The sequence below is a fragment of the Thermobia domestica genome, chromosome 13, assembly GCF_964235325.1.
Source record: "Thermobia domestica chromosome 13, izTheDome1.hap1.1, whole genome shotgun sequence".
NCBI classification, from domain to species: domain Eukaryota; kingdom Metazoa; phylum Arthropoda; class Insecta; order Zygentoma; family Lepismatidae; genus Thermobia; species Thermobia domestica.
Window position 1 is genome coordinate 35,517,270 of NC_137466.1, and position 14,886 is coordinate 35,532,155.

Here is a 14,886-nt window from a genome sequence, read left to right on the forward strand (position 1 = left end):
TTCTAAAAGTTCTTTATTGCCTTCCACTTCATTTCTCAGTTCCTTTCATTAATCATTTCGTTCACTCATAATCTGTTTCCTTTAGCCTCCAGAACATAACTGTGCGATGTTAAAATTCCCCATTTTATTTCATAGTACTAGACCAATAATGTAGTCCGACTTCAATGCAGTTCTTGAATTTCCGAAATCACTTTTCATTGTTCACTCCTCAATTACCTTGAGTAGATCATGAGTATTTAGATATATAAATTAATTATAATAGGTAATCTGGCACTTAACTACTATGCATGAATAATTTGTTTTCCCCGGAAACAAACGCAAGTATTGTTTTTCTTCTCTGTCTAAAAACACTAAGCCTAGTATCGAAAAGAACATTGCTTTTCACCAGACACTGGATTTGTTTACGAGAGTCCCTTGCTTACAAACCTCAAGTGAAAGCAGCAAGTCTCTCGGAGAAGTTAACTCACGTGAACAGGGTTGGGAATATTTTCTCCTCTTGCCCGGCTGACTTATTTCTTTCGTCACTGTACCTATTTATAACATTCGTTATGTTATGCTTTCAGTAGCGTACGCAGGAATTTATTTCGGGAGGGGTCCAAACTCAATATGAGGGTATTTTATATCAAAATTCCTAAAATTACCCCTAAAATTAGGCTAAATTTATACAAAAATCGAAATTCCGGAGGGAGTCCGGACCCCCAGGATCCACCCTCTGCGTATGTCCCTGATCACTTGTATAGGGTTCTGCGACAGATGGCACTTATATGTTTGGCTTATCATTTGTATAGTGTTGATACAATTTTAGAGTAAGATTAGCTTCTCGCGATAAACAGTATTCTTGTATCTACCAGAGAAGTTCGTTACGTTAGCCATAAGCGTGAGAACATATCTTTTTCGTAACCGACTATTTCGTAGTAAGTTCGTGAGAAAGGTGATGACGTATTCACGCATATACAAAAAAGATTAAAAGCCGCTGACGTTATGTGACGTAATTTATCCCTCATTTTGGAAATAAAGAGGACCATTGTGAGAGATATTTGTCGGACTCCACATTTTTTATGGTTGTTTGAGAATTGTGCATTATTTTACGTTCGGTATTGCAGATTTACATACGCCTCCACTTTGATTTTGTTGTAATAAGTATTGGATATTTAATAAAAGATAACGTTGTTGACGGAATTAAGCGGCCTGCCTTCTAAGTGCGACTTACTATGCTACATATAGCACCCTTGCGTAGTGACAACCTGAAAACACTCCGCTATATACAGTATGGCGCTAAATTCGTTATACAAAAGTAGAGGAGTGATTCCTAAGAGTAAAACAAACAAAAAATTTCCAATAAACATAGGGCGAAAACCCCATCGTTTACGTGTTATAGGCTGCCGAAAACATGAAAAAATTAATTTTAAAGGTCCATAGCTCCAAAACTATGGGACCTACTGTAGTCGGGTCAAGACTTCACTTAGGAACTAGTATGTGCTCTATCCAAAAATACACGTTTTAGAATCCTAAGGTACTCACGCAACAATTTTTATGGAGGTAGTTGGAGAGTACTTTATATCATAGGCCCGTAGTCAAACTCCCTCTATAAAAATTGTTGAAGAAGCCTTCAGAATTCTGAAACACGCATTTTTGGATAGGGCACATACTAGTTCCTAAGTGAAGTCTTGACCCGACCAAGGTAGGTCCCATAGTTTTGGAGCTATGAACCTTTAAAATTATTTTTTTTCATGTTTTCGGCAGCCTATAACACGTAAACGATGGGGTTTTCGCCCTATGTTTATTGGAACTTTTTTGTTTGTTTTACTCCCAGGAATCACTCCTCTGCTTCTGACTTTAGCGCCATACTATATATATATATATATATATATATATATATATATATATATATATATATATATATATATATATATATATATAAACCGCTAACAAATAAATACAATAATTCCTAATTATCATGTTATTATTGCGTTGGTTTTATTTTCATTGTTTGCGGTTTCCATGCTCGAAAGTAGTACCACTGCGCAAGGATACCATTTGCAGCACTCGTTTAGAACAGAACCGGTTTTGTAAAGTTGACCCTAGTTGTCAAATCTGAATCAAGCTGTAAATTTACTAAGAAAAGTTAACGTAAATAATTAAAGTGCTGATCCAGTTTAGTAGACTGTAAATTTGTAAAATCTACTGAAGAAATATATGATGTTCGTCAAAAGAGGAATATAACCAAAATATATAGGAACCTTACTTGCAGGGACCGCGGTGGCTCAGTGGTAGCCAGGGTTTGCCCAAGTGGGACCAGCCCGAAAAAAACCGGTGGGTTTTTTTCGTTTTGGATGCACCTGAAAAAACCCACTTTAAAACCCACCTGGGTTTTTGACCTATTTGTTAGTATATTATTGATACAACTAAGGTGATCACATTGTAAGTGATTTTTATCAGATTTCAGACTTTCCTTGGGCGAATTAGAGGCTTTCACGTTAAGGTATGCAACAACATTCAACATAAGACCTTTAAAGTTCTGAATGCACTAAATGAATAAAAAAAAAAATTACCTTAGCTTGAGATAGTTATAGAACAAACTAATGTGTGGATTATGCTTATACCTATTTGAAGTAAAATAAGCAATTCTGTACTTTAGAAAATATTTTCCGTGAATAGTATGCTCGTCGACTTGGCGACATCGACGGACATTATTACTCATACGTTTGACGGGTTTAAGGTCATAGGTGCCGGTACTAAAAGTACATATATAAATACATTAGTAAAACTATTAGTATTATTTCTTACCTTTGACGTAAAACACAAGGTTCTTCAACTAAAATTTGGTTTTCCAACAACAATAGTTTAGTTCAGTCATTTGTTGCTACTCTTCAAGTAAGCATTCTGTAGAATCAACACCAGCAATAGCGTAAAAATTCTTGTCAAATTTAAGAAGCTTAATGCTCGGGGTTTCGAAGACTACGTAACGCTTACTATTTCAAGTGCTGAGTTCAAATTTCCGTACTAGTGGAAGTTTTGATGTACTCGCTGTGAAAGAAGTGCTCGGGAAATTCCCGAATTAAACGCAGACGGATCGGAAATGAATACTTCAACAATAAAACTATTTATTTTACGCTTAAACCTGCCATACGTCCCGTTAAAAACGGGAGTGTCCCGTTTTTGGGCCCGAGTGTCCCGCGTCCCCGTAAATTTAGTCGGGACAGGGAAATGTCCCATATTTTAACTCCGTTCCATTTCTGCTATCAATATCAGCTTATTCGAAAAGTGAAAAACAAAAAATGCTGACATTGGCTGGGAATCCTGTAATTAATTAAACTGACGAACGTAATTTGGACAGATACAGCCATGTAAATAAATATTGCTAAACGCGCGAAAAATATTGAAAGTAGATTGTATCACTGATTTAAATAATTTGCTTATTGTCTTCCTGTAAAGCATTTTTATAGCACATCTTAAGTTTTTAGGCATCTTTAGTCTATACAATTAATTGCAGGGTACGAAATGGGAAAAGCAGCTGCTGCTTAGTGAACATTCGCCAATTATATTCTTGAAAAAAAAAATAAATAAATAAATAAAATGAAATCTTTTACTTTTAGTCTCACGGTTATACCTGCTATGCTCAAGGTGACGGTGATGATGAGAAATGAATGAAATGACAGAATGAAGAAAGTGGGAGGAAACGTGAGAATCTCGAGAAAACCCACGCAAAGGTGTTTGTCCACCACAAAGCTCACTTGGCGCGAGCTAGGATCGAACTAGGAACCCCATGCACTAGAGGTGAACGCTCTACCACTGAGCCACTGCGGCCTATTATACTTTTGTTCATAACCAGACTACAGTTCATTGCATTGTGTTGGAAAGTTGAGGAAGGGGGGAGGGATCTGAGGTGTCCCGTATTCTCATGGAGAAAATATGGCAGGTTTATTTACGCTGGAAGATGTTAATTTCATATAAGACATTTTAAAACATGTATTTATTTCATACAACATGAATTGTATCTTTGTTTTAAATTAATAGACCCCTTTTGCTACTCATATTTGGCGAACGTCAGTCAGGCTTCTGGATGACTTGACCTACATTTGTTCGTTGTCTGCCGAGCTCCTTCATGGCTATGCGGTTAGTGTACGCGTCTTCAGCGTGGGACCCGGGTTTGCTTCCCGGAGGGAGCTCATATGGTTTGGATTCCACGTTAATCAGTAGATCCCGTCTCATATAGCCTCGCTGCTGAAAGGGACGTTAAACACAAAATCAACTCAACTCGATGGTCTGCCTCTACCACACACACTACTGGGTACAACTTTTGGCCTTTTAAGTTAAAATTTTCAGAATACAAGCACGAGACACTAAATTTCCTGTAGAGATTTTGGCGGCATACCAACGTAAAATTTCAAAATGGCGGAATTTTTTTTCAAAACAGCGAGTATCCACGCTACGAAGCGCAATTTTCAGTCTTTTAAGTTGAAGTTTTGACGGTGAAAGCACGAGATCTGCCAAATTTGCTGTATAGATTTTCTCGGCGATCGAATGTAAAATTTCAAAATGGCGGCCATTTATTTCAAAACAGCAGTAAGTGTTGCAAGTTGTGACAATGACAATCTTCAAATATCAATCACATTTTAACATTTTTACCCCAAAGACATTGAAATATTTCGAAAAAACCCGATTAAACCCAATTAAACCCGAAAAAATCCATATGGGCTCAGGTGGGTTGGGCTTTTTCAAAAATCCCGGGTTTTTTCAAACCCTGGTAGTAGCGCGTTCACATCTCGTGCTTGGGGTCCCTGGTTCGATTCCAGCTCGCGCCAAGTGAACTTTGTGGTGGACAAACACCGTGTGCGTGGGTTTCCTCGGAGTTCTCCCGTTTACTCCCACTTCCTTCATTTCTCATTATCACCGTCTCCTTTAGCCTAGCCGGCATAAACGTGGGACGTAAAACTCTATAAGATTTCATTTCATTTTCAATCTTGTGACATGCCTACCAAAGTGTATGTTTTTGACTATGCAATATTCCATGAGGAACTGAATTCATATGTCTATGCAAGGTGTATTCATGATCCGTAACGATAAAGCTGTCCAATATGTAACATGAGGAATATAGTTTCCACTATCCTTGCTCACGCGCATCCCCATCGTTTCTCACGTGGCTACTCCCTACAGAAGCACCCCTGTGGTACTACCTCGGGGCCACCAGCTTCGTCCGGCCCTGACTCAGTTAGAAACATTCTTTGGGGAAGATTCTACAACACAGGTCCCCCTTTATAAAAGTAACGAAATATCATTAACGTACCTTGTTTTGATTCCTCTTCGCTCCTTATTTTTGTCGGGCTTCTTTTCTTTCCGTCTTTACGCTTGTTTTATCGTTGAAATATTTATAATACTGAAACTAATAACATTGAACTTTAACCTTCAACTTCGACGACTACATTGTTTACTTAACCACACTAGTCATATTAAAGTCTATTATTTAATACATAAAGTAATAGTGATAATACGAACAGATAGATGATTTTTTTTTTTTTTTAATTCTTTGATTCATTTTATTTCATTCGTAATTCCAGTTTCATTTTCGTCTTCAGAGTCGGTCTTCGATTCTGATTCTATGTTTGATAGTGTAATGGCGGTTGTAGTTCTATTATTATTTCCCTAATAAATAAGCCTTTCTTTTTAGGTCTGGGATATACTTTTATGATGTCGCGTAGAAATAATTTTAATTTTTCTGATATTGTTTTACCCTTTAAAAATCTGTCAAAATATGTGTAGAGAGCTATATATTGTTTTATTCCTCGTGAGCTCTGTGAACCTTTTATTCTTTCTTTAAGTCTACTATTTCGTGATTCTATTATATTTTTATGTATCTGTGAGTGTACGAAACGTTTTTGTGGCACACTGTTTGGTGTTCCTCGTAGTTCATTTGATCACAATTAATATATTGTTTTGCACAATCTGATATTATTATTGTTCGCGGTTTTACATGTTTTCTCATGTATGGTCACAGTACTTCTTTTGATTTTCCTTGTACTTTGAAATATAGTCCCTCTTTGGTTTCTCGGCATCACATTCCAAATATTGTCACCGTTTCACCTTTTAATTTCCTTCGTGATAAGAAGGTTTCATCGATTTTTATTGTATGTCCTTGTCCACCTATTTGTATGTCTTCTGTTTGAGAGCATATTACTTCACAGATCTCTATGCAGAAACTATAGTTGTCTCCCGCGGTTTGTTTTGCTATCTTCAGATTGTCACATACGAATTGTATTGTCCGTCTTGTTACAAAGCATAGTAATATGAATAATAACTTCTAGTTCAGTGTTGTACAGCCAAGTATTGTAAGTTGGATTGATGGTGGTGTTATTTGATCTTCTTTTTTAACTTAAACCCGTAACCTAAGATAAAGTCGAGAGGTTCTATTGGTCCCATGGTTGGCAAAAACCATGGTTTTTATTGGAAAAACCAAAAAACCCGGTTTTTTTTATATATATATATAATTTGCTCTATGTATTTATATCATATATGGACAGAAATAAGTTTGTTTCGCCGTGGTGTTATTATGCAACAACCGAGTTATGCTGGAAGGGGTCACATAAGCTTACAGCGGAATCCAAACAGCTTCTCGGCTTACATTCCAGAGAAATTGTCCTCCATTTGGACTCGAAACCAGGACTATTTGGCCACAAATGCGATACGTCTGCCGACTCACTCATGAAGGACTCCTGATAAAAATACGTTGTACTGATCTTTACATACTTGTTAATATAATTGTCGAGAGTTAACAGTTAAGTGAAACTATTATACATAATTACATATGGACAATTTCAAAATACTGCAGAGTACAGAACTAATTTAGTCAAGGTTAATTCATTACGACTTTTATTAGTCCAAGTTAAAGGAATACGACTTAATTTGCATTTCAGTAAGAAAAATGAATAAAGATACGAATTATTTGAGTCCACTTTGGCTCTGACCCATTCATACACAGATACCAAAGATACTTCTGATTTCAATAAATGCCTTTCGTGTTTTGTATGACCCCCCTCCCTCCTCCAAAAAGTACGGCATTTCGATGTGTTTTATCAAGAGTAAACATTATTAAAACGAAACAATATTTAGAATTTTTCTTCGATTGCAACTGGGTAACAATAATAACAAACTATTAAAAATATCACAAAAGAAACATTCCTAAACATATAAAAACAAAAACAAAAGTTACTTTCGTACTATAATCTCTTTGAGGAATGAACGGGGAATTTAGGTCTGAATACGAATAATGTACGGGAGTGAAACGTGATAACTAACAAATGCGTGTTCACGATTTTACGAACACTTACACTTTTACCAAAAAAAAAAGTTGTTTTTTTTTGTTTAAACTTTTTTTTGCAAAAAAAAAAAAAAAAAAATGCTGGTTTAAACCACCTTGGTTTGAACCAGCCAACCCTGATTGATTGATCCCCAATCGGCTTCCTTTGTACTCAAGCAGAAAATTTGCTCTAACAGCCTTCATAAATAACACTCCAAAGAAGCCATAAATGGCAAGTGTTTGGTGTGGAGGTGATACGTTAATGCCATCGCTAAACTAGATATAATAGAACTTGAAAAGCAAAAGGCACATACGCATTGTCTTTCTTGCGAAGACTACTGAAGAATCAGTAGGCAAGAGGCTGAAAATTGCAACATCGCTTCCTTTTTCAGCAGGTCACCTACAAGGACTTGTTGAATTATCCTGCCATGTAAGAAAGAAACATGCGGCTTTCTTCAATGGCGTTCCCCTTACCTTGAAGCCACCTGAGGATGGTTTGAGCGATTTTACTTTAGCACTTTCATCTTTAACTGATTTCATTATATTTCCGCACTTAACACATTATGTTTCATTTTCTTTTGGTATTATTCCTATGTTTTGAAAAAAAACTCTATGCACTTCTTGTCGGTATCGAATTTCACACCAAAGTTAACGAATGTTAGGTCGACTATATATCCCATTCCGAATGTTTGCTTTTCTGTTTGTGTGTTAGGTATTTATATTTGAGAATTAAGAGCGGCTGGGAATTTCGTGATTGGTTGCAGATTTTCCTGCGAGTGAGGTGAGTATTTTGAATGTATTTTAGAATATAGTTAGGGCGGGTTAGGTGAATTTCGATGAAAGAAGATATATGAAATTATTAATTAACGTAAATTCCACTTGTATTAATGGATTTTTTTATAACAATAATATATAAAATAATATACGCTATGCGGCGCTCTGCTCTCCACTATGAGTTTTATAATGTAGATTATTGGAAGAAATTCTTTTATGCAAATGGTTAGTTCAATTTTAGTTAGTTAATAGTTTGAAATAAGTTACTTTGTCGTAATTCACCTAGCTTCACCTCTGGGTGGAGGACAGGGTTTGTAAAAACCGGGTTTTTCTGAAAAAAGCCAAACCCACCTTGGCCCGTATGTGTTTTTTCGGGTTTAACTGGGTTTTTTCGAAATATTTCAATGTCTTTGGGGTCAAAGTGTTAAAATGTGACTTATATTTCAAGATTATCATTGTCACAATTTGCAACAATTTTGTATTCACTGCTATTTTTTTAAACAGTCGCCATTTTGAAATTTTACGTTGAATCGCCGCCAAAATGTATACAGCGAATTTAGAGTGTTACGTGCTCGTACTCTGAAAATTTCAACCTACAAAACCAAAATTGCGCTTTGTAATGTGGATACCTGCTATTTTGAAAGTTATGTGGATACCTGCTATTTCGGGTTTAACTCTGGCAGCCATTTTGAAAGTTTACGTTGGTATGCCGCCAAAATCTACAGGAAATTTAGTGTTTCGTGCTTGTACCCTGAAAATTTAAACTTACGAGACCGAAAGTGGTACCCCGTAGTATGTATGATTATGTATGATACAGGCAGACGAACGAAAAAATGTATATTGAATCATCCCAGAAGCCTCAGTGCAGGGCCGTAACTTTTAGGGGGGGGGGGGGCATTTTAAGACAAAAATTTCTTACTCCATATACAATAGATCATGAATTTATAAATGAAGCAAACAGGTTCACTACATTACATAAAACAGCAAACAAAAGGTAAATAAAATAAAAATTAGGCATAGGTCCATTTCAGTAAAAAAAAAAAAAAAAAAAAAAAGTGTACTACAAGGAGCCCTAGAAATAATATTTATTCGTATGGTTTTGAAATTTGTCAATATTGTCCCCTTAATTTGTCATGTATGGAACGGGCCCACAGGCTCCGGCAGGCCCATATTGAGTAAAGGAAAGATGGAAAGAGGGGGCCCAAGAATTACTAAAACAACTTTTTCTAGGGGGCAAAATACATGCATTAATGCTTGACCCCCCAGAAAAAATCTAAGCTACGGCACTGTCTCAATGACGTTTGCCAAATATATTAATTTTAAAAAAATTAAAACAAACATATACGGTAATTCATATTTATAAAATAAATGTTTCAAAATGTGTTATACGACATAAATATTTTCTAGCGTAAAATAAATGGCTTTATTGTTGAAGTTCACTTCCGATACTTTGTGCGCTCAATTACGGGAATTTCCCGAGAATTTGTAGCATGACGGTTCTCTCCAGAAAATTAGTTTAAAACAATTAACGAAGATATAATTCATATTTTATAAAGTAAATGTTTAAAATTAAATATCTTCCAGCGTAAAATAAATAGTTTTATTGTTCAAGTATTCAGTTCCGATGCTTTGTGCGTTCAATTGCGCAAATTTCTCGAGTATTTCTTTTGCGTCTTTTTTTTTTTTTTTTTTTTTTCTTTCTTCGAAAATGCAGCTTTCTTTACTGTACATCGAAATTTCCAGTACCGGTAGTACGAAAGATTCAATTCAGAGCGTTACGTAGTTTTCGGAACTCTGAGAATTAAGCATCTAAAAATTTGACATGAATTTTTTAGTTACTCTACAAAATGCTTATTCGAAGAGTAGCAACAAATAACTGAATTAAACTGTTGTTGTTGGAAAACCAAGTTTTACTGAAGTATACTTGTGTTACCAGCAAAAGTAATAAAAAAATAATACTAATAGTTTTACGAATGCACTACAAATTTACTGGTAGTACCGGCACCTATGGCCTTAAACCTGTCAAATGTATGAGGGATGACATCCCTCGGCGTCGCCAAGTCGGCGAGCACACTATTCACGGAAAGCATTTTCTAAAATATAGAATTGTATATTTTACTTCAAATAGGCTATAAGCATAACCCATACATTAATTTGTTCTATAATTATCTCAGGCTAAGGTAAGTTTTTTTTTTTTTTTTTTTTTTTTTTTAAATTCATTCAGTGCATTCAGAACTTTATAAAGGTCTTATGTTGAATATTGTTGTATACCTTAACATGAAAGCATCTAATTCGCCCAAAGAAAGTCTAAAATCTTATAACATTCACTTTCAATGTGATCACCTTAGTTGTGACAATAATATACAAACAAAAAGCTCAAAAACCCAGGTGGGTCCAACGCGAAAAAACCCGGTGGGTTTTTTCGGGTTGGGCCCACTTGGGGAAACCCTAGTGGTAGACCTGTGTTCTAGAACCTTACCCATTTCTTGCTTTAAGTGGACACCTGGCACAGGTTTGTTGGTGGATTTTCACTGTATTCTTATTGAATATGTCTGCATTTATATCCATAACAGTTAAGCCCTCTTGAAATGAATTTACATCTAAGAATGTAACAAGGTTATGTCGGACAGATGGGGGACAAAATTAGGTTTAAAAAAATGTGTACAGGATAAATCATTCCATGTTACGAAAAGGTAATTGAAATCTGTTATCTAACCTTACGTATCCTAATGTAAACTTTGTTTTAAAGAAGTAATGAAAATTGACCAGGAAGTAGCAATTTTTGGTAATAAATGCTGGCCCCCATCTGTCCGACATATGCCCTCCTCTTATAAGAAATAATAATAAAATATTAATAATTGATTTCCTGATCAAACAATATATGACTGCATCAATGGCCCTTTACACTGCGATTGCATCTAATGAAAATTTGCGAGTTAGTTAACTTTTCACCGACCTGGATTATTCACAGAGATAAGGTTACTTTTCAAGGTGGAGACCAAGCTCAATTGAATCAACATCCTCAGATTACCTTTATACACTAACAGAAAATACGACAGTTACTCCATTCTAGCTTGTATTTATTTCACTTAATTTAATAACGTATCAATAAAAAGTAAATCATTTATTTCTCGAATAGCCGTAAATCTTGTACTCTAAAATGCATCTTTCAGATATATATTATTACAAAAGTTGTTTTCAACAGTTGTTAGATTAGAAAACCGTCTCTCACAAGTTTAAAGAATCAAATAGGCTTAGATACGCCTGTAAGGGAATTTGTATAATATGGCTGTCAGCTGTCAAACGTGTCAAGTGAACTTATACAATATGGAATAACTACTTACCTGCTAAACCTACAATAACAATTGCAGGTAGTATAAATACTATATTACTAAATCCGTGCTCAATTGGTCCATCTGGTCCTCCTGACAGATCAACCATGGTTTTTCAAAACCAATTTGATGTTCACAAGCTTCACTTGTTTGTTGTTCTTTCAATCAATTTCTACAGTGTTTTGTTTTCGTGCATATGGCACTAATTTTTATTATATATCTGGGTCCTCATTCGTAAACGGATTGCGTCAACGCAATGCAAGATTTGTGTTTTTATCACCACCCGCTAGACGGTAGATTCGCTCGTCGTTAGATTTGACGGTAGATTTGCTGAATGACAGCAACGAGCGAACCTCCCGTCCAGCGGGCGGTGGTTTTAATTTATGATAGTTGGCATAACAATAAAATTACTTCATGCAATATTTGCGATACGTTGCGATTGGTAACATTTGCGAGGACCTTTAGTGAATAAAGCCCTTGTTGAAAATAGCACAGTAAACAAACAACCAAACAAATAAAAAAAGTATAGCAATAAGGTCTGATAATTAATACCTATAAATGATATTAATATTTATAGCTATAACTGATTAGGCATCTCTTGCAAGTAAAAATTGAGGGGGAGGGCTACAGCACATAATGTTTGTAGACCCTAACTGAATTTACGTCAAATTGCGAGGTAAATGGGAAACTACTGTTTTGAGTTAGAGAAGTCAGGTTTCTTTCATCATCATTTTCTTCCACCATTCATATCATAGGTCACTTGGTACCAAATTTCACAATAGTAAATATTCACGTTAAGCGGGTTTGCATATCCAGGCTCCTAACTATGAAAACATTTACGATCACTCCAACCCCAATCATTTCATAGATTCAACCTGTTGCATATAAGTTATTAGGACGTAAAATTGAATGTAGTTTATACGAAAAAGATCTTTATGCATTGCAAGACCTGTAACGCCCAAATATTCACCACAAACTTATAGTGGTATCGACATAAACAAAAAAAAAAAAAAAAAAAAAAGTGTGGAGCAGGAAACTACTTTACACAAAAGTCTAAAGAAGCTCAGTGAAGCATGATAGTAAAGTGGATTTTTCTGTTCCTACTGTGCATCATCGACATCATTATATCGTAAGTATTCCACCATCACCAGCGGGTCACTTACCGCGGCTGAGAAATTGCCATGCTCCACGATCTCCTATTAACCTTTCCATCTTCACATACGATTTTTCTGTTTTGATATCGCCAATAGCCTAATTCTGTTTCTATATAGTCTAATTAATCCTCTCCCTCTCTTTCCTGCCACCATACCCTCTAGCACATCCCTCATGATACAGTTCCTTCTTAACCAATATCCCAATCAATTTTTCTTCCTCTTCTTAATAAAATTTTTCTCCTTCCATTTCTAACACCCTCTCATTCGTTTTCCTCTCGACCCAGTTATTTCTCTCCATTCTTCTCCACGCACATATTTAGAAAGCCTTCAATTGTTTCTCATCATTTTTGCATAATGTCCATGATTCTGCCTTATAAATACAGTAAAATACAGTACACGAAACATTTTATGAGTCTTTTTTCAACTCTATTCAAGGTCCCACAAAATAGTATTTTCTTCATCCTAAAGACTTCTTTCGCCATTTCTATCCTTGCTTTTATTTCACGTTCGTATATCATATCATCACTAATAATACTACTCAGATATCGAAAATTAGTCATTTGTTCTTTTCTCCCGCTCCTACTTCTATATTTGACACCGATCGCTTCGTCTCAATCACCATGGATTTTGTCTTTCTAACATTTATTTTCATCCCATATTGTTCAGAAGCTTTTCTGAAGTTTTCTACATCTTATTAATTTTCTTTTTAGATTGTGCAATAACAACTATATCAACCCCAAACCGTATACACCTCATCATTTCATCTCCTACCAAAATTCCATCTTCATTATGTTGACTCGTTTTCGCTATCTATTCTATATAGCTATTAAATGATGTCGGCGAAATACATAATCTCTGTTGAACTCATCTTCCATTAACACTGTCCGTCTACTGTGCATGCACCAGCGAATTTCCATGAAAGATCATGAATAATTCTGATAATTTATATAGTATTTATGGACGAATACGTAATAGAACCTATATAAATAACATATATCGTTCCTCAAAGTACCGAATATTCCAAACATAAGAACATCAATAGACATATTACATCAGGGCGAAATAGGCATAAATTTCAGACACTTCAAAACAGATTTCATTCGTTCTTACCGCTGGTCTAGTGGCTAGCACGTGTGCCTTTGGTGTACGGGTTCCCCGGTTCGATTAGCGGTGAGGGAACTTTAATTGACCTAAATGTTTTTGCATTCGTGTTCCTGTCGTTCAAGCTTAAAGGAAATGATTGTAAAACGAGTATAACCGAGTAGAAAATAAAGACAACTTACTCAGATACGTTCAGTGAATCAGTTAACTTAAAGACAAGAAACAAAGTGTCTAAGGCATTTGTAACTTGAAAGGAACTCTTAAGGGTTAGTTCCAGTCCCACCAAAGTAACATTTTTCTTTTACTTGTTCTTGAAGTTTCTCTTTGTATTTCTATCGGATTCGAATAAATAGATCGCCGAACAGAGACCACGTTGAATTCGTTTATTGAGTAATCCTGAAATTCTTATAAGATATGGCTATGATATTATTATTATTATTATTATTATTATTATTATTACTAGCAGCGTTCACCCCGCTTCGCTGCGGTCACCCCGGAACGCAATAAACTTTGTTACTTAGATAATTTTTACTTTTTCGCTTTCAAGTGATATGATAAAAACCATAGAAGATTGCAGTAAATCTTAACATTATATCGCCTGTCATTTATGTTAACCCGCCCCGCTTCGCTGCGGTCATCCCGGTGCTCAATAAGCAAATCAATTAAAAAATTTTAAACAGAAGATTCAAGCTATTTTCCGCTGTATATCGCCTGTCATTTATGTTAACCCGCCGAGTGACACGGTCATGCGGGTTGCATATAAATACGTTTATTTTTACCTATGATGAACTAACAAAGGATTTGTGGACACCTGAATGGTCAATTATCTCAAGACACTGGTAATTAAAAATTAAAGTGATATGATAAAAACCATCTAGGGTCCAAATCCTAATAACCCCCCAAAAATGAAAGAAATTGGTTCAGCCGTATTAGCGTGATGAGCGGACAAAGAATTGTACGTTCTCTTTTATATATATAGATTATTATTATTATCATTATTATTAGTTAAAGTATGACGTTTCAAATTAGGAGATGCAGTACTTACGTAAACTAAATAATTTATTTGATAATATTCACTAGCGAGGTTTTGCTTTGGGAAATGAAGTGTATACGACATTGAATAGTAAAAATATTACAATAAAAATATATTATTAAAAATATTGATTAAGTAATTGGAGTTAAACATGCTTTCCAGTAAGAATTATAGAGAGAGGATTTACTTTATAAAGTG

At 35.4% G+C, this 14,886-nt stretch overlaps 1 protein-coding gene across 1 annotated transcript in view; it reads right to left on the reverse strand.

The window, feature by feature from the left end:
• Positions 1-11,590, reverse strand: part of LOC145668094 (uncharacterized) — a 114,169-nt gene extending 102,579 nt beyond the window's left edge. The window contains exon 1 of the mRNA XM_081735614.1: positions 11,413-11,590. Coding sequence (XP_081591740.1) covers positions 11,413-11,509 — 97 coding nt within the window. The 5' untranslated portion in view covers positions 11,510-11,590. The remainder of the gene's footprint in view (positions 1-11,412) is intronic.
• Between the last annotated feature and the right edge of the window lie 3,296 nt (positions 11,591-14,886).